The sequence below is a fragment of the Rattus rattus genome, chromosome 1, assembly GCF_011064425.1.
Source record: "Rattus rattus isolate New Zealand chromosome 1, Rrattus_CSIRO_v1, whole genome shotgun sequence".
Classification (NCBI taxonomy): Eukaryota; Metazoa; Chordata; class Mammalia; order Rodentia; family Muridae; genus Rattus; species Rattus rattus.
In genome coordinates, this window is record NC_046154.1 from 40,190,988 (window position 1) to 40,211,050 (window position 20,063).

General features: G+C 40.4%; 2 protein-coding genes across 3 annotated transcripts in view; one reads left to right on the top strand and one right to left on the bottom strand.

Moving 5' to 3' along the window:
* Positions 1 to 746: 746 nt before the first annotated feature.
* On the bottom strand, positions 747 to 3,585 carry Tmem69 (transmembrane protein 69). The gene is made up of 2 exons (XM_032899681.1): positions 3,377 to 3,585; positions 747 to 2,520 (listed from the first exon to the last, which is right to left on the bottom strand). Exons 1-2 carry the CDS (start codon positions 3,416 to 3,418, stop codon positions 1,819 to 1,821), a joined length of 744 nt encoding a protein of 247 aa, XP_032755572.1. The 5' UTR covers positions 3,419 to 3,585; the 3' UTR covers positions 747 to 1,818.
* Positions 3,586 to 6,174: 2,589 nt separating this feature from the next.
* Positions 6,175 to 20,063, top strand: part of Gpbp1l1 (GC-rich promoter binding protein 1 like 1) — a 37,556-nt gene continuing 23,667 nt past the window's right edge. The window contains exons 1-3 of one of the 2 annotated variants that reach the window (XM_032899699.1): positions 6,175 to 6,327; positions 17,903 to 18,917; positions 19,580 to 19,692. In XM_032899699.1, coding sequence (XP_032755590.1) covers positions 19,633 to 19,692 — 60 coding nt within the window. In that variant the 5' untranslated portion in view covers positions 6,175 to 6,327; positions 17,903 to 18,917; positions 19,580 to 19,632. Of the gene's footprint in view, positions 6,328 to 6,558; positions 6,775 to 17,902; positions 18,918 to 19,579; positions 19,693 to 20,063 lie in introns of those variants that run through there. The other variant, XM_032899705.1, reaches the window with a different exon arrangement.

Genomic DNA, 20,063 nt, shown 5'->3' on the forward strand with positions numbered 1-20,063 from the left:
TATAGGATACATGAGGCTCTAGGCTCATTTCCTACTACTATGGGAGGAGGAACATCAAACCAAAGTGATGTTGACACAGACTCTTTCTATGTAGTATTGTCTGTCCTCAAACTTGCTAAATACATCGGGCTGATCTATGGCGTTCACCGTGCCTGATCACGTGTTAATATTTAAAAAATTTTTACTGTATCTGAGTATTTTGTCTGAATATATGTCTGTGTACCAGGCAGGAAATATTTAAACCCCAAGAACTGTAGTTACAGTTGTTAGCACAGTGTAGATACTGACCATTGAATATGGGTTTTCTAGTAGAGAAGGGGATGCTCTTAGCCACTAAGCCATCCATGTCTCTAGCCCTTTTGCTATTATTTTAAAAGCTTTGGTAGGCTAATTGTGATCAGAAAACACCAAACAAAAGTCTTAACATGTGACTAGCTTTTCTCTGAGAGGCTTTCCTTATTCCACTACTGCCTACCACATTTAGAGCCACAGATCATTTCCGTTCATAAAACTAAGTTATTCCAGGTAAAATGAGCTTAGACAAGCGAGGTGTAGTGGCACACACCTTTAATTCTAGCACTTTTGAGGTAAAGACAGGCAGATCTCTATATGCTCCAGGCAAGCATGGCCTACATAGTGAATTCCAAGACAGCCAGTGCTACATAGTAATACCTTGTCTCAATAAAAACAAACAAAAGAAACAAACACAGGGCTTAGACATGCAATTTCCAGAAGTGCTATAAAAATTTGACAGAAATACTTTTATTTTTAAGATGTCATGAACTTCCTGGTGATACCTTAGTTAGGTTTCCATCTTTGACCACCATGGACAAGGCAACTCTTAGAAAGGACAACACTTAAATGGGGCTGGTTTACAGGTTCAGAGTTTCAGTCCATTATCATCAAGATGGGAAACATGGGCAGTACTGGCACTGCTGAGAGTTCTACATCTTGTTCCAAAGGAAACCAGAAGACTGTCTTCCAGGCAGCTAGGAGGAAGGTCTCAAAGCTCACTCCCACAGTGTCGCACTTCTTCCAACAAGTCCACACCACTAATAGTGCCACTCTCTGGGCCAAGCATATTCAAACACATGAGTCGATGGGGGCCAAACCTCTTCAAACCACTACAAGTAGAAGTCTCATGAAATAGGACTTCATGATTGCTAGACTCTAATACAGGATTTTTCATCTTGTCTTTTACTATTCTCAGTATAATCTAACACTGAAATGTTTACTTATGTGACTATACAAGTCACACACAAAAATGTAAACTAACATTAACCCGGAAATTTTTCAAGATAAATTACTTAGAAATAATTTTTATAATCCCAACACTTAGGAGGCAAAAGGCAGGTAACTGTAACTCCCCCCTCCCCCCCCAGATAGAGTTTCTCATGGAACCCTGGCTTTCCTGGAACTTGCTTTATAGAACAAACTGGCCTCAAACTCAAAGATCCACCTGCTTTTGCCTCCTTTCTGCTGGGATAAAAAGTGTATATTACTACCATCTGGCTAAAAGAGATAATTCTTTAGAAAAAACAAAAACAAACAATGTATGAAGAATAAATTCCTACCAGTGGGAGGAAGAAAAAAGAACCAAACAAGAGAAACAGGATTGTGATGCTAAAATGAAGCTTTACAGTGTAGAGATACAGGCTCAGTGCTCAAGACTGTACTGCTATGGACACAAGTTTAGTTCCCAGCCTAGACACTGGGTGGCTCAGAACCGCCTGTAACGTTAGCTCCAGGGCATTCAACAGGCTTCTGGCCTACACAGACACTGCACATGATATCAAGAAAGTAGTTTTATATTTCTACTTAGTCAAATCTCCTGGGCCCCTTTTCTGGATAAATATTTTCAAGGATTAAAGTGATTACAAGTGAGATAAAAGCCACCAAAGTACTTATGATCCTTAAGGCTTTGAACCAGTTGGGATAATGTGGTAAGAGGAAAAGTTCATTATGTAATGCTATCCCTAAACCTATTATTAATGTAACTATGGCTTCATTGAGTCTTTCAGAAAATAGGATGGCTACCCATGAAAACAGAACAGGACTCATACTACTAGCTAAATTAATATAGTCTGGTTTGGCCGGACTACTTTCCGGCAGAACAAAGCCCCATCTAATGCCTCCCAGGAAAGCTAAGAAACTGGCTCCATAGGCCATCTGAGTAAAAGCTAGTATGGGGAGATAAGACTTTGTTATTACCATGATGAGTGGTGGGGCAGCAAAGGGGATTAACCCCACCAGAGTTGTATATAAGGCTGGCTTTGGGCTATCACGTAGGTAAGTGATGGTGCTTGGTTTCTTGGGGGGAAGGACTGCCTCCTTCTGCTGCTTTTTAAAGTTGCATGGTGACGCATGATAACATTCTATCTTCCTCATACACACTTGAAATGACGTGGAAAGCCAAGTTCTTGGAGACAAAGAGGAAAAGTCCCGTGGAAGACATGTCTTGGGAGAAAGTATATCTAGTCTGCTGGCTCTGAGTCTCACTGTAAAAGGGTTCTTTAGTATCTATAAAGGAAACAGAACCAGGGACAAAGCTTAAAAATAAGAACACATGGTACTCAGAAATGCATGCAGGCAAAACGCTACATATATAAAGTAGTAATTTTGGGGTTGGGGGATGCTCAGTAATTAGGAGCACTGGCTGTTTTTCCAGAGGACCCAGGTTTGACTCCTGCCACATGTGGTGGCTTACAACTAATTCTAATTCCAGTTCCAAGGAAATCTTACACCTTCTTCTAGTCCCCACACACACTACATGCAGGTAGAACACTGACATACATGTAGGCAAAACACCCATACACATAAAAAAAAAAAAAAACCCTCTTAAAAAATATTATTTTGAAATTAAAAGAAAAAGGAACAGCTATTTACCAGTCTTGGCAAGCCCCCAGAAACATGCTGGGAATGCTTGCATGCTGGCCTTTACTCCTTTTGTCTTCAGCTAGAAAGCTTTTCCTTCAGCTACCTACATGGCCTTAATTTTCTAGCTGTTCTATTTAGGTTATATAATCCTGTCTATTATATTCTGGCAGGATTTCTTCTTATTTACATGTGTGTGGGTCCCTTCAGAGGAACTCCAAGTCCTGGAAAGCTGGAGTGACAGTGGTTGTGAGCCACACAACACAGGTACTGGAATCAAACTAAGCCCCCAGTATGTGCTTTCAACAAAGCTGAGCTCTCCTCCTGGTCCTCTCTGTTCATGATATTCCCTATTCTCTTTCCTGATGGATAGTACTTACTATTTGACATAGTAAATGTTTTACTTATTTATAATTTGCCCATTATTTTCCTTCCTCATTTGAATACAAATATTTATATCTGCCATAGCCAGACAGTTATTGACAAGTAGTGATCAACTAACCTTTGAAGATGCTCCAGAAATTTTCTGGATGAAGTGAAGCATTCTGGTTTCTACTCAAGAGTTTTGTCCCCAGAAGATGCAATTCTGATTCATGTATTTTTACAGTTGAGGAGGATAGCTGAATTTAAAGCAACGTCCTATACATAAGGCAAGATACTGCTTAGTTATCTACATTTTATACATTTATAGAAGTCATTAAAATCTCTTCGATGAAGCATGATTTATTGATTTATTTATGTATTTATTTGCTACACATTAAGGAAATAAGTTTTGAGTTTTTTGTTTTTTGGGTTTTTTTTTTTTCCTGAAGAATAATTTTAGTTTTGGCTGTTTGGTTTAACAAAAAAGCAATGTGAAACTGAACATCTGGATTTAGCATATATCTCTACCACTTTGTTAAGCACCAGTGGTGTACTAGTTTTCTCATCTTTAAAACTGACAGTTACATCTTTTGTTCCCGCTATCTTTAGTTATTGTGTACTTCAGGGCTGCAGAATTTTTACACTAAAAGTGAGGAGCACCCACTAATATCGCTTTGTTGTGAACCAAGCAATGTAGTTAGATCTTTTCCACATATTAATTCTCCACCTTTTGGAACTCAGTAACCAGTGTAGCACATGTTTTTCTAATTTTGGAGTATTATAATGTGACAAGCTGAAGCTCAGAGACAGAAGGTGATGTGGAAATTAAAAACTAAAAGCTCATAGTCAATTCGCCCAATCCACGAAAAAAACGCCAAAATGTTTTCAGTTCGCCAACGCAAATACCACAAACTGGGAACTTACAGCCGACACTTTAGGTAGGAGCGGAATTTAGAAACAAATTGTCCTTACCACTCCTGGGACAATTATACCAACCCGTAGTGACCCCCACCACCACCACCTCACCAACGTGTACCCTCGACAACCCTGAAACATACTTGCCACCATCACGCGGCGCCAAAGTTGCACGACAAATTGAACCAGAAACACAGAAGCAACACTTCCGGCAACTGTTATCGCAGGGCTTCCACTTCCTGAGGGCAGGAAAATGAGTCCGGATGGGAACTTACGGTAGTTAAGTTCCGACTCTCCGTTTTTGAGAGCTTCCCTCCCTCAGTTATTTTACATTATTTTTAATGTGTGTGTTCATGCACTTTTAGTGCATGTGTCCACAGAGGCCAGAAGCCTGGATCTCCCACAGTGTAAGTATTGTGAGTTGAACTGAGGTTCTCTGTCAGAGCAGTAAGCGCTTTAACCGCAGAGCTGCCTTTGAAGTCCCGTAAGCTAGTCTAAAATATTAATTCTACTTGAAATTGGCTTTCAGATACCTTACAAGTCTCTATTCCAGGATTTTTAACCATATATATATATATATAAAATCAACCCTAGTAACAGTAGTGGAAGAGGCTAGGAAGAGACTTAGAGTTGGTCGAATTGGTCTACGGAATTTTTTTTTTTTTTTGGTTTTTTTTTTTATAGCTGGGGACCGCCCCCAGGGCCTTTCTCTTTTTTAGCAGCACGCCTCTCCTCTTGGGCTAAATCCCCAACCCCCCCTTTTTTTTTTTTAAGGACAAGATCGCCTGGGATTCTTTGCAAAACAACGGAGTCCAGTCGACTGGACATATCTTTCTCCGCATTTGAGTCTTTTATTACTACTACTGGGCGAGAATGGAGGGATGATTTTTTTACTTTATTCTCTTACTATTACCTAGAAATTACATTAAGGAATACAGAGGACTGGGACCCAACATTCAAAATTCTATGAATCAAGGTGTGGCGTTACGGGCATTGGGATTGGAGGTCATCTAGGAAGTCACATCATCGTTGAATTTATCCACTTATGTGATTTATAAGCCCCCTCTTCCACTCCCCAACCTGCCATCTGCCGGCCAAAGGAGCAGACACCAAGTACTTTGAGCGTTTATGGATCTTTGAGCAAAAAGCTGAGACAAAAGGAGAGTTTACATAGGGACCCTTTTTGGCTTATTTCTCCATTCTAAGTAGTACAACTAACTTTCTGAAACATTTGTTTCTAGTGAGAAGCAGCTGTCCACCAGTTTTATTCCCTTCTCTGGCAAGGTTTTACAGTCCCTTCCTGTCATGCAATACCCAAGGGAGTGCTGATAGACGCCTTGGGGGTTTATTAGCAAAGACAGGGCTGGACTAGAAATCACAGGCTCTGTGAGGCCTGCAATGCCCATGAACTACAACTCCCGGCGGGTAGTGCGTCGACACCGCCGCGCATGCCTTTAGTCCTGGGGCGGGAGTATGTGTGTCTGTGGTATGCCCAGGACTGGAGTTTCAACGGCGCGCGCACGGGAAAGGAGGGGCAGAGGTGTACAGAAAGAGCTCGGAAAACACGCTCTTGTTTGCTAATTCTAGTAGTTGGCGAAGCATCTGGTTCACAATCGAGGTGTGAGAGGGTGAAGAAAAAATGGGCAGGGGAAGTACTGGTAAAAAAATATCCACCCATATTCACATGCTCCCAGGCCGGAGGCCGGGGCAGGGAGCTTTAAGGGGCTGTGCTGAAAATGGCTGGTCCTTGCCTCAAGAGCAACGCAAGGAAAGGCGAAAGGCTTTGCGTAAGGGAAAGCCCACAGGCCCGAGGTCCCGCTGAAGAGCGCCGGGGGCGGGGCGGGAAAAAAAAAAAACCGCTGCGGGAACAGCCCAACGTTTACGGAGCGAGCCGCCGGCGCCCGGGCGGGGTCACGGAAACAAGATCTCACGCATGCGCGTGCGCCTCTGCTAGTGGGCGTGAAGGAGGCGGGCCGAAGCGGCAGAGGGAGGGCCCAGCTGGTCGTCGCTCCTCCTCCACCCGCTCTGCCCCCTCCTGGGCCTTGTGGGCCGGGCAGCCATTTTGGGAAGAGCTTTGTTATGGTTGTGGGCTAGTCACCTCTGCTGGTCGGAGAAGCTGGGGACGCGTCCTTAGACGCCGCGAGTCGTCCTTGACCGTAGCCCCGCCGCTGCCGGGTGAGTGCGGGTTCTGGATACAGAGCAGAAGGAGACCTCGAGTCGTCCCGGCACGGGCTCCGCCGGCTGCCTAACTGGCCGTCTATGAAAACTAGTTGGAAGAAGGTCTTGCACAGGTGGTTGGGTGTGGGTCTACGGCGGTGGACCAGAGGAACTAGGAGTTGTCTAGTTGGAACGTCCCCCTCCCCCCACCCCCCAACGGGAGGAGCCTTGCACACTAGCGTCGCCGCGGCGGTTCCAGAGCTCTCCGACTTCAACTTCAGTTCCCAGTCGGAAACGCTCACCTGCGGCTCCCGGCTCCGGCTCCTTTCCAAGAGTTCCGGCTTGGTAGCGGTTGAGTGATTTGGTTTACTCGGTTTTTTTATTCTTTTATTTTACCTTTCCTTAAAATAAGAGCCGAAGGCTTCTGTTTTCCAGTTAAGAGAAACTTAACGAGGAAAAAGTCGTGTAAGTCAAATGTGGAATATCTGGGGGAAAGGGAACTTCCACGCCGGGAGTCGGGGTTCTCCCGGGTAGGGAGACCTTTTCAGAGCTTCAGATTGTCTTACCAGTTTCTACCAAACTCCGTCCCATCGGGGAGGTTTGATTGGTTGAAATGGCTTAACTAGTTGTTTTTATTCCATGCTAAATCTCCCCAACCCATAAAATTAAAACGATACCGAATCTAAAATGACTGTAGCCTTGAGAAGTACCCTGTTTAAATGCTTAAATATAATATTTCAGTCGTTTTTCCCTATGGGACGTTAAATCTTCGGAGTTTTTGTCAGATGGCCTCTTTGGAGAGGGTAGGTGAAAGCGAAGGTGAGGCTCAGGAAGTTTACTGCAAAAGTTTACATAAGAATGGGTGCGGTTTTTTTGTTTTTGTTTTTTTGGAAGTTGTGAATAGTTCTGAAATTGTGCTATGGTATCTGTTTTGTCTGCCACTTTTGTACTCTGAGGTTGGCGTGTATAATATGTTGAATAGTTTAACTTTGATAACTCTTATACACCGGTTGAAGTTAGTGGCGGTTCATGTTTTTTGTTTAGTAATAAGCCACTTTCTTCTGTAAATCTCATCAAAAACTAAAACTAGACTTAAGTAGACTGAAATTTGTAGTTTGTTGGTGGTCACGTTTGTTTGTTTGTTTTCAAGATGGTTTTCTCTGTGTAGCCCTGTCCATTCTGAAACTCACACTGTAGACCTTGCTGGGCTCGAACTCGGATTCCTTGTCTGGGATTAAAGGGCTTGTGTATCACTACTGCTCAGCTGGAGGTCTCATGTTTTTTAAGGTAGTTTTCACCTTAGAATCCATGAAGTTTGGGCATTTACAAAATAAGCAATTTTGGAGGTGAAAATATGTTCAGAAGTGCAATGCTAGGTGACTGTGCCCCCCCTCCTTTTTTTTTTTTTTTTTTTTTTTTTTTTTTTTTTTTTTTTTTTAACTAAAGGCATTCTTTGCTTACAAAACAAAAAGACCCTGCTAGAAGTGCAACAGAAACAAGAGCAAATTTTAATTTTTGGAAAAGTATGATTGAGTTGAAATTTCTGTCTATTCAAAAGATAAAATAGAGTGCAAATTGTGGATCTTTGAAGATTCATTCACAGGATAAACCTGACACCTTTCATAGAGTTGGTTTCAGTTATTTTTATACATTGGTTTAGACAGGAAAGTTTTGGTTCTGGGAATTTTTTTTTTATGTGTATGGGTATTGTGTCTGCATGTATGCCTGTGTAAATATGCAGACAGGGCCCATTGAGGTCAGAAAATACTGGATCCCCTGGAATCCCAGCGCTCTTAACTGCTAAGCCATCTCTTCAACCCCAGGAAATATTTATTTACTTATTTATTTTGTTGGTCTTGGAAGAAAATCATTTAAAGTTCTTTTTAAAAATTATAGTTGCTTTCTGTTTTGATATTATTATTTTACAGTATTTGGGAGAGACTACCTTAAATTTACCTTTTTACCTCTTTTCTGAGTGTTCTAAAATGGCTTGCATTTATTTTTTGGGCTAACTATTCATTTGGTTGATTGTGGACAGTGTGCTTTCAGAATTCTTAAAGTTGGGAAGCGGAATGGGAAGCCTTTATTTTGAATTAACAGAATTCTTTTTGTTTGTTTGTTTGTTTGATTGATTGAGATGGGGGTTTTTTATGTGTAGTGCTGGCTGACCTAGAACTCACTCTGTAGACCAGGCTGTTCTGGAACTAGTATCTACCTGCCTACGCATGCTATGATTAATTAAAGGAGTACACCACCATGTCTGGCTTTTCTCTTTTCCAGCATTTCAATAATTTGTACATGTTAAGAAATCTGTGAGTGTATTTCTGTGTGTGTCTCTATATACATATACATAGAAACACTTTTTTGAGACAGTCATACTGTGTACAACAGTGGGTCTCAGTGACCCTTCTAATGCTTGAGACTTGATGTGGTGAGGAACCCCCCACCTTAAAATTATTGTGTTTCTACTTCAGAATTGTGATTTTTCTGCTGTTAGGAATTATAATGTAAACATCTGATGTGACCCCTTGAGCCCACAGGTTAAAAAACACTGGTATAGAGTCATGTTGATCTGGAAGTCATAGAGATCCCCTTGCTTCTGCCTTTCCTATGGTAAAATTAAAGGCATTCTCCCCTGTACCTGGCTACTTTTTTTTTTTTTTTTTTTTTTTTGTTCCTTTTTTCGTCCCTGTGGCCCAACCCCTGGGCTTTGCGTTACCTAGGCAAGCGCTCTACCACTAAGCTAAATCCCCAACCCTACTTTTTATTTTCAATGTGGGTAATTAAACCCAGTCTAGTGCATGCTACAAATATGTCACAAACCTATATAACTATCAGCCTATAATTTATTTTCTAATAGAATTAATTTATTATTAGTGTTCATGAATGTTTTGCCTGTGTGTATGTGCATCACATGTGTGTCTGGCACCCTCAGAGGTATGTGTCAGGCCTTGGATCCCTGGGATTGAAGACAGACAATTAACTTGGGTTCTTGGGATTGAACTCAGGTTCTCTGAAAGAACAAGCGGTCTTAACCACCTAACCAAATCTCCAGGCCATATGATTTGTTTATTTATTTATGGTTTTTCGAGCTCTAGGGTTTCAAGCTAGCCTTGACTGTCCTGGAACTTTGTAAACTGCTGGCATTGAACTCAGAGATCTACCTGCCTCTGCCTCCCAGGTGCTGGGATCAAAGGTGTGTGCCACCACTGCCCAGCTCTGTTTTCCTGTTTTTTTATATATATATTACACACACATGGAGGGGGAGAGAGGGTGATTGATTTATTTTATATGAGTACACTGTAGCTGTCTTCAGACACACCAGAAGAAGGCATTGGAACCCATTACATATGATTGTGATCCACCCTGTGGTTGCTGGAAATTGAACTCAGGACCTCTGAAAGAATAGTTGATGCTCTTAACCGCTGAGCCATCTCTCCAGCCCTATGATATAGTTTTTTTTTTTTTTTTTTTTTTTTTTTTTTTCGGAGCTGGGGACCGAACCCAGGGCCTTGCGCTTCCTAGGCAAGCGCTCTACCACTGAGCTAAATCCCCAACCCCGATATAGTTTTTTAAATCCTCATTTAAACAGTTCTCAATCTTCCTTCAGAAGACAGCAAATCTTAATTTTAATAGTTTAAGACTAATGTGCCAGGAGAGTGTAAAAATAAATCAGTTTTTCCTTTCCCGGTCCTGCTCACAGAAGGAAGACTCTGAGACTAAATATTAATAAATGCCTAGCCATAAGCTTTGGCTCTTTTCCTGACTAGCTTGTAACTTATTTAACCATTTAAACTATTCTGTGTCTACCATGTGGTTAGTTACCTCTCCTTCATTCTCAGCCCTCTGCCTCCTCAGCATCTCCCTCAGTGTCTCTCCAAGTTCATCTACCTTCTGGCTTTCCAGTCTTTTATCTCTTATTATTTCCCAGAATCCTCTCTCTTCTTGCCAGTGTCCCACCTCCTATTTCCTGCCTCAACTTATTGGCCATCAGTTTTTTTATTGACAGATGATATTTATAAGAGATTATCTCTACATGTGCAGAATGCCTTTTTCTCCCTTCCAGACTAGCACTATTTACCCTGGAACTTACTTTGTAAATAGACCAGGCTAGCTTCAAACTCAGAGATCTACTTGCTACTGCCTTCCAGGAGCTGGGGTCAAAGGTGTGTACTCCCATGCCTGGGTCAAAATACTTTTCATTTATTAAATTAATTAATAATGGTTGTGAACCAATATTGTGGGGTTGGTTTTTTTTTTTTGTGTGTGTTTTTTTTTTTTTTTTTTTTTTTTTTTTTCCTGTTACTGGGAATTGAACGGACACCTCATGGATGTTAAACCAATCCTATTATGCCTAATTGTATCTTTAGTGTTACTTAAGAAATATTATGGCCGTCCTTGACCTGTGAACATCCTGCTTTGCCTCCTTTCAGGTAGCTGTGATTGCATGTGTGTGACATCATGCTTTGCTAAGCAGATGGTTGGTTTTTTTGGGTTTTTTTTTTCCTTACTTGGTAGTTGAGAAAAATGAAGGTGAGACTCATTTGTCCAGTAGACAAACCTAAATGGACTGTCAAGATGCTTGACTGTGGCCTTTAACTAGAGTGCTGTGTGTAGGTATTTGTTTTTGTTCTTATGTGGTTGGTTGAGGATTTTTGTTGTTATGCTTTGTTTTGAGACCTGGTCTCACTCTGTAGATAACAGTTGTATCAAACTCTTAATAGAGATCTGCCTGCTTCTGTCTTTCTAGTGCTTAAGATAAAGGCCTGTGCCACATCGACCTTAGTTGATTTTTCTTTTGTTTGTTTAGTTTTTCAGTGATGGAGGTTGAACTGCCCTACCCCTTCCCCAGTCCTGACAGCTTTTAAACATGAAAGTTAAACTGTTGTAACAGGGACATGAGCCATTTTAAGGCATCCTAACAAAAATGGTTTCTAGAAAAGGCAAAATTTAGGTCAGGCAAGATAGCTCAGTTGGGTGAAGTTATTTGCTGCCAAGCCTGAGAGGATCTGAGCTTGATCCCTGAGATCCACATGGTTGTTAGTAGAGTAAATTGTCCTTTGACCTTCACACTCATGCTGTGTGATAAAAAAGAAAAGAAAGGCAACTTTGAGCCAGGGAGATAGCTGGGGCATAAAGTATTTGCCTTACGAGGACTTAGATTGATATCTACAGATCTCCTGTGCAAGCCCAGAGACAAGAGACTCCCTAGAACACATGGACCTAACTGGCATGCGCAGCAACAAATGAGACCCTGTCTCAGGCAAGTGAGAGCATGGACTGACATTGGAAATGGGCCTCTTAACTCCATTGTGCAGTGGCACATGTAGGAACACACATCACATACACGGGTCTGTTTTTCTTATTTAGTTATTTATTTTATTATAAGTACACTGTAGCTGTCTGGTCAGAAGAGGGCATCAGATCTCATTACAGATGGTTGTGAGCCACCATGTGGTTGCTGGGAATTGAACTCAGGATCTCTGGAAGAGCAGCCAGTGCTCTTGGCCACTGAGCCATCTCTCCAGCCCCAGGTCGGTTTGTCTGCCTGCCTGCCTGCCTGCCTGCCTGCCTGCCTGCCTGCCTGCCTGCCTTCCTTCCTTCTGAATTTGTGTTGTGGGAGGGTCTTGGTATACAGATAAGATAGAATTTACTTTGTAGGGCATTGTAATTGGTGTTGTCTAGAATTTAACTTGTTTTTGTTTGTGCTGGAGATCTAACACCTCAAATTACTTTTAAAACAAACCCAATGATTTCTGTTTACTACTACACTCAGCCTCAAACAAAACTACCCACAGTCAAAATACTAAAAAAAAATGGTTTTATGAGAAAAGTTGAACTTCTTCTGTCCATAACATATTTTAATTGTAAGGTTCATTCATTACTTAATATACTATTAATTGAATTTTATAGTTTTCTATAACTAAAAGTTATAGAAAGGCAACTATTACTTTATATTCCTCTACCAAGGCAATCATCAGCCCATAACTGCTTTATTTGACAAACCAATTTTTCAGCAAAGTGAGCACTGGGGGTGTCACTGTTAGCATAGGTTTCCGTGTCCTGGGGGCTGGGATGGAGTATCTGGTAGACCATAAAGCAGTTATTTCCACAACAAAAAGACTTCACAGTTTGCCAGCTGAAGTATAAAAATACAGGATAACAGCATAGCTATAGTTTCCTTCTGAAGGAAGGTGGATGACCAAGCTGGTGCTGGTTCTGGGGATCTGGCCCAGGGCTCTGTACATGACATGCTACCAGTGAGTTACACATCGTTAGTTTAGTTGTCTTTCTTAAAGAAATTGATTTTAAAATCCTCATCAAGTGTATCTTTTCTGTGAACAACCAGACTACTTTGCTTTATTAAGACTAAAAGCCAAATCACTAGACTAAAAAAATTAAACAAACGGTTTAGGATTGACTGTACTTTACATTTGCCTTCAAAACCCTTATTTATATTTAAAAGTTTAAATTTTCATTTATTTATTTATTTTTTTTTTTTTTTTGGAGCTGGGGACCGAACCCAGGGCCTTGCGCTTCCTAGGCAAGCGCTCTACCACTGAGCTAAATCCCCAACCCCTAAATTTTCATTTATTTTTGGTATCTATAGATACGTTTATAGAATAATTAACATCTGTTTTTAAAATCCCTTTTTAAGATTTTTACATATTTGTTTCTATGAGTATGGAATGTGTTTTTGGAGACCAGAAGAGGGCTTCAAATCCCTTGGAACTGGAGTTACAGGCAATAGCGAGCTCCCTTGTAATTACTGGAAACCAAGCTCTATTAATACCTATTTTAAACAAATGCTAAAAGGCAAAAGATTATATATTAGACTCCATTTTATTTTATTTTTGAGACAGGGTCTTAACTGTCCGCTTGCCTTTGTCTCTGGGGTGCTGGGATTAAAGGCATATGCCATTACACCTGGCACATTGAACTCTTGAGATATGTATGGGGGGTGGGGCTGTATGCATGTCTCTGTACATACGTTGAGGAGTGAGGTCAGAGAACAATTTCTGCAGTAGTTCTTTGCTTCTAGCATGTGGGTCCCAGGGATGGAGCTCAGGTTGTTAGACTTTTCCAGCAGATGCCAATAATCACTGAGCCAGCCTCCTAGCCATGTTGGACCCCTACAGTGTGTAAAAATGATTGTGAGTTGTGAGGGCTGGAGAGTTGACTCAGTGGTTAAGAGCACTGGCTGCTTTTGCAGAGGACCCAGTTTCAGGTCCCAGCATCCATGTGGTGGGTCACAGTTTTCTCCAGTCTCAGGACTTTGTGCATGCTACAGAATCACTCTGAGCTGAGTCACATGAGACGAGATTTTTTTTTAATGTTTTATTTTGTATGTATATGAAGGTTAGGGGACTTTTTAGGAATTTAAGAAATATTCACATGAGATAATAAAAAGTCTTTTACATAAATATACCCTTTCAAGGTCAGTACAGTTTGAAATTATTGATAAAAGTTAGCTCCTTTTATTTGTTTCAGATAAACAGGTTATCTGTAGTTTAGACTGGCCCAGATATCTTGGTAATCCATCTTCTTTAGTGCTAGAACTACAGGCATAAGCCACCATGCTTGAGTAGAAAAAAATGGTGATCTTTACTGAATAACTTATTTATAACATGTTTAGTACAGTGACTTTTAGAGCAGATGTAAAAAAATATATTTTTCCTGGTTTTAAAATCTTGGGGTTTTAATATTTAAATGTTAAGGATTTAACATAGAATTCTTGATCCTGAGTTAATTTTCCAGCATTGTAAAAATAAAAGTGAATAACCTTAAAATTTCATAAACAGAACATGGTAATGCTAATTACTACTAATAATAATAATAGTAATGACTACTTTCCCACTCTGGTAATCCTAGCTCTTGGGATGAGGAGGCAGTAGGACTGGGTTCCCCTGCCTCACACTAGTGAGTGAGTTGGAGACCAGCCTGGACCAAAAGCAAACAGGGCAGGGGTTCCGCAATGAGGAACAGTTGCTTTTTGCAGAGGACCCAGGCAGGTTTGGTTCCCAACAGCCACATGGTGGCTCACAACAGTCTGCAACTCTAGTTCAAGGGATCTGATGCCCAATTCTGACCTACATACAAGCACATGATGTGCATAAATACAGACCCTTAAAAAGCAATTCTCACCAACGATATGTTTTATGTTCTATGCTCTGGTACAGTTTGCCTTTTATTTTAACACTTCTCATTTGAATCTGTTTGATTTTAGATTTAGTTCTTACTTGTTTGATATTATTAGGTTTGCTTGCATTAAACATTTGTGTTCTTTGAATGTAACAGAGCATTAGAAGACTACCTGAGAAAGGTAGCAAATGTTGCTATTTATTACTTTCTGAAAATTTCCTGAAATTTTCAGGAGCAGGTACAATGATAGCATTTATCACTGGCAGGATTTTTGTGTTAGTCTACTAATTGGTTTTTTTATTGCATATTTATTTACATTTCAAATGCTAATCCCTTTCCCAGTTTCCCGTCCATAATCCTCCATCACATCCCCCCAACTAATTGATTTTTAAGATGATCTTTTATTGCTTTTCTTAAAAATTATTTTTTATATTTTGTGTGTGTGTGCGTGTGTGTGTGTATAGGTCAGGAATCAATGTTTTCATTTTTACTTTATGGGTTCTGGGGATCATAGTTGGTTAATGAGGTTTGATATCAGACTCTAACATCTAAACCATCTCACCAGCCCGTATAGTATTTGTTTTAGCCCCCTTTATATTGGGATTTTTTTAAAAGATTTATTATTTTATTTATATGAGTCCACTGTAGCTGTTTTCAGACACACCAGAAGATCCCATTATAGCTGGTTGTGAGCCACCATATGGTTGTTGGGAATTGAACTCAGGACTTCTGAAAGAGTCAGTGCCCTTAACCACGGGGCCATCTCTCTAGCCCCTATATTGGCATTTTATTAATTTTATTGGGAGAAGATGCTGAAGAGGCTGTGTACATGAGTTTGCATACCCAAGTTTCGCCAGTGAGCTACAAAGAAAGACCATTGAGCATTCATCCCTTTGGCAGTCGTTACCTTGCTAGTCGGAGCCGTTTCCTAAGGCAGCTAGCTCTTCCTGTGTTGTGACTATGGCATTGGGTTCAACTGCTTCGTTTCTGTTGTTGTTTTACGTTTGCCAAAGCAACAACTTCTCCTAATTCTCTGAACTCCATTGGTGTTTTGATAAATTCCTTTCCTAATTAACTTACCTAAATTTGGTTTCTTTTTGTTTGTTTTCAGCTAAATGCCTTGATTTGTAGAATTTGCATTCTCTAGTACATTTATTTTTTTAAGAATTTACATATTTTTATCTGCAGGTATGTCTGGAAGAGAGTGTCAGATCTCCTGGAACAGGAGTTAAAGACAGGTGTGAGCTTCCATGTGGGTACTAGGAATTGAACCCAAGTCTTGGAAGGGCAACCAGAGCTATTAACTGCTAGCCCTATTTTATTACTTCTACTTATGGTAGCTTTTTTTTTTTTTTTTAAACCATTTATTTATTTATTATGTATACATCATACAGCTTTCTGCCTGCATGTATGCACCTGCAGGCCAGAAGAGGGCATCAGATCTCATTACAGATGGTTGTGAGCCACCATGTGGTTGCTGGGAATTGAACTCAGGACCTCTGGAAGAACAGACAGTGCTCTAACCTCTGAGCCATCTCTCCAGCCCATGGAGCTTTTTTGAGACAGTCTCTGGTCTTGGCCGTCTTCGGAGCTCAAGGAGACTCTCCTGCCTCTGCCTCCCGAGTAATAGGATTAAAGGCATGCGCCAACACTTCTGGCAGTTTTTGTCTTTTGTTAAGCCCACAAAATAGGGGTTTTATGAAGACATTCTTTTTTTTTTTTTTTTTTTTTTTTTTTTTTTTGGAGCTGAGGATCAACCCAGGGCCTTGTGCTTGCTGAGGCAAGTGCTCTACCACTGAGCTAAATCCCAACCCCTGAAGACATTCTTAATATTTATCATTGTACCTTGGTTATATTTGACCTTGTCCTCCTTTACCCCTTCCTGCTAATCTTCCCTCCTAAATAATCCTCTTTCTTTTATGTCCTCCATGTTGAGAGAAGACACAATATTTGTCTCCCCATTACCGTTTCCTTCTCTTCCCCTTCCTCCCTATGTCAGCTACTTTTTTGTTGCTATGCTCAGAAAGAATTATTTTGTTTTATTGTACCCGGGGGAGCAATGGCTCAGTGGTTGAGAGCTCTTCCCAGCAGCCATGTAAGCAGCCACAGAGTATTTGTGACTTCAGTTCTGGGAGATCCAATTCTCTTATGTACAAACTCATGTGCATACCCTACCTCTATGCATATAATTAAAAATAATAAAAATTGGGGTTGGGGATCTAGCTCAGTGGTAGAGCGCTTGCCTAGCAAGTGCAAGACCCTTGGGTTTGGTCCCCAGTTCGAAAGAAAAAAAAATAATAAAAGTGGGTTTGTTGTTGTGTTTGATCTTACTATGTTGCCATGGCTGGTCTGGACCACTAAAGTTTAGTATGGTTTTCCCCACATTTTGTCTTATAAACAGTCCTGATTTAAAAAAAAAAGACGAAACAACCTAGATTGCCGAATGGTGGTGGCATCGCTTTTATCCCCAGCACTTGGGAGGAAGAGGCATTTCCCCAGAGATGTCTATTGTCACAAACTTGGTATTTTGTAGTCCATGAACTTAACACAGTAATGCATAAGATTTGTCGGCAGAACAGAACCTGCTCAAAGATAAAGTTCTCTTACCAAAGAGTAATTTCTGGAAGAATAGTGGGGATTAGGCCAAAAAAACATTTGAGTCCTCTTAGTTCATATTAAGTTAGATCAAAAAGAGTTTTACTTGTCTCTAAACTGATAATTATCTGAACTATGTATAGTATAAATAAATAAGGTGGCAGATTGTCCTAATGATCTACATTTGGATAATACCCAATAATTAGAAAGTCTCCTTCCACATACTGTATGGCTTGGTAAGTTGAAAATCTAGGGGGGCTGGAGAGATGGCTCAGTGTTTAAGAGCACTGACTGCTCTTTTAGAGGTCCTGAGTTCAACTCCCAGAAACCACATCATGGCTCACAGCCATCTGTAATGGGATCCCATGCCCTCTCCTGGTGTCTGAAGACAGCTACAGTGTGCTCGTATACATAGAATAAATATTTTTTTTTTAAAAAGTAAGAAAATCTAGATGTAAAAGACCCAGTAATTGGCATTTCTGAATACCCTTGATGGCTACTTGAGAAATGGTTGGTTTTCTTTGTTTTGTTTTTAAATCTATGATCAAATGAGATTTATGAAATCTTTAAAGGACTTAAAGGTTAGGTGTGGTGTGATATGCCTATAGTCTGAGCTGCTTAGAAGACTGAGGCAAGGGACTATGGAGGTCAAGGGACCTGGGAAGCATAGTAATTTTCTTGTCTCTGCAACAAAAAGACTTGTAGCCATGTTATTGTGGACAGTGACAAATTAAATTAGTGTCTAAATTGAATTTAAGGGATTTACTCTCAAGGTCTTGCTTTGATTGCTATTCATTAGCAGTAATGTGTGACTGTTTTTGCCTTTTCTCATTATGTGTTTTGTTTTTTCCCTCAGATTTGCAGACTCAAGTGGCCTTTTTAATGTTTGTGTAATGATGGAGATGGACCCAAATTAGAAAGTGATTTCTTCAATAAAGCAATAGAAGATTCTTCATATCACTTCTGGAAGCACAGTTCAGTTTTTGGGAAAGAGGAGCACAAGTGAAATACAGAAAATTAATAAGAAGAAAACCTCATTTTGGAATTCTCTTTCTCCTTGACCCTTATCTTTTCTACTTATAATTTTGCTTTGAATGTATAAATAGTAAAGACCAAAGAAATAGGATATATATTTAGGAGCTTTATACCAAGACATTTGCCTTGAAAGCTGCTATTCTGTGGCAGGAAAAATATATCAAGTTTCTGTTGGATTCCTTTTACAAAAAACAAAACAAGACTACTTATATCTTTAGATTTTGGAGGTTAAAACCAATGAAAGCATTTATCTGCACACTGCTTTAAGCAGTTGTGTATGATAATGAGATTTCTGTTTTAACAGCTTTTGTTGTGGATATTGTGCCACTGGAACTGGTTGTACAGAAGCTCTATCCCAGTGCTTTACTATACAGTTTTGACCTGTCACCCTGATGACATTTCCTGTTCACACCTGAGACCACTTGTCTTTTTAGCCATGACCTTGTTATGAACAGTGTTTGCACTCCCTGTGCAGATGTCCATGTTTTGCCTATTTAAGCAACATTATAGTGCCATTACTCAAGGAAGTTGAATGAGGTGAACATAGACATAGCTTTTCCCCCTTTCCCCCCTTTTTTAAATGTAACAAATAACTTTTTATGTTCCCCTTCCCCCTTCCCCTTCCCCTTCCCCCTGTGGAAAAGTGTTGGGAACTAGGTATTGAGGATGAGCGATTGAGAGGATTCAGAGGGTGGGCCACACAGAGCTGGGCTTCTTTGTGCTTCATCACAAGGCGTGCTGCTGCCCAGGCTATTTTAGACCCTTTTTACAAGAAAACCTCGTGGAAGATACAGGTGGCAACTCGGATACAGGACCACAGAGGTGACACTCTGCGGGTAAATATTATTCATGTCTCTTAACTTTTGGAGAAAACATGCATAGCTATATGTCATGAAAAATATGTTCTGTTGTGCTGCTAAGCGTTTCATTTTCAGAGACTATCAGTAATTCAGGTACACCAGTGAATCTCAAGAAAACGGATACAAGTTTATATGTGAGAAAATGTTGCTAAAGTAACATTTGAGAGGTTCTATAGCAGTGACCTACTTAAATGCTTCAACCCTTATTATATCAGTAACCTTCTTGATAATTTGTCCCTTTAATACAGTCCCTCATGTTGTGGTGACTACCCATCATAAAGTTATTTTATAACTATAATTTTAACTCTCTGAGGACAACCCTGTGAAAGTGTCTCTTGACCACAGATGGGGCTGTCCCACAGGTGGAGAACCACTCTTCTATATGTATCTGTGGTAGGTGCTTTTGTTTTGTTTTTTAGGCAAAAACTCAAGAAGGCATTTGCTTCCTTCCTACAATGTTCTTTATTTCCATCATGTTTGTGGTATTTAGAATTCCTGAGATTTACAGTCTTGAAAAGTAGTCTGTGGAGAGTTTTCGGGGTTTAAGTACTTTGTGAAGGTGTTCTGTAGGTTACTCACAGACTCCTTTACACACTGGCGTCACACTGTTAGACTCAGAGGGATTTGTTCTCGTGTAGATCCTGGCCATGAGGTTGGATGCCTCAACTTGCTGAAAAGACACTGGACCTAAATGGCGCAGCATGACTTTGTTCCTGCTTGGCTAAATTTTTCAACGCCACAGTCAGCTAAGGTACTATCTTCATTCTTGTGGTAACTACCAAAAATACTAGTTCTTTTCATCCTGAGTGGTGTGTGGCTTCTGTTTTGTGTTTCAGGCTATGTTGCTGTTCTTATTTTGATTATTTTGAAGAGAGAGTGTTGTATTTTGTTTTTCATATATGTCCTACTCCTGAAATCCCTTCCTCTGGATTTCAAACATATTCTTAGATTTCCCATTCTCTTAAGAGCCTATCAATAATTGGGGCTGGAGACATGGCAAGAAAAGTTAAGATCATTCTGTGCTCTTACAGAGAACACAGGTTTGATACCCAGAATCCACAGGGTGTTTCAGAACCATCTGACTCCCCTCTTCTTCTTTTCGGGCACCGGACATGCATGCGG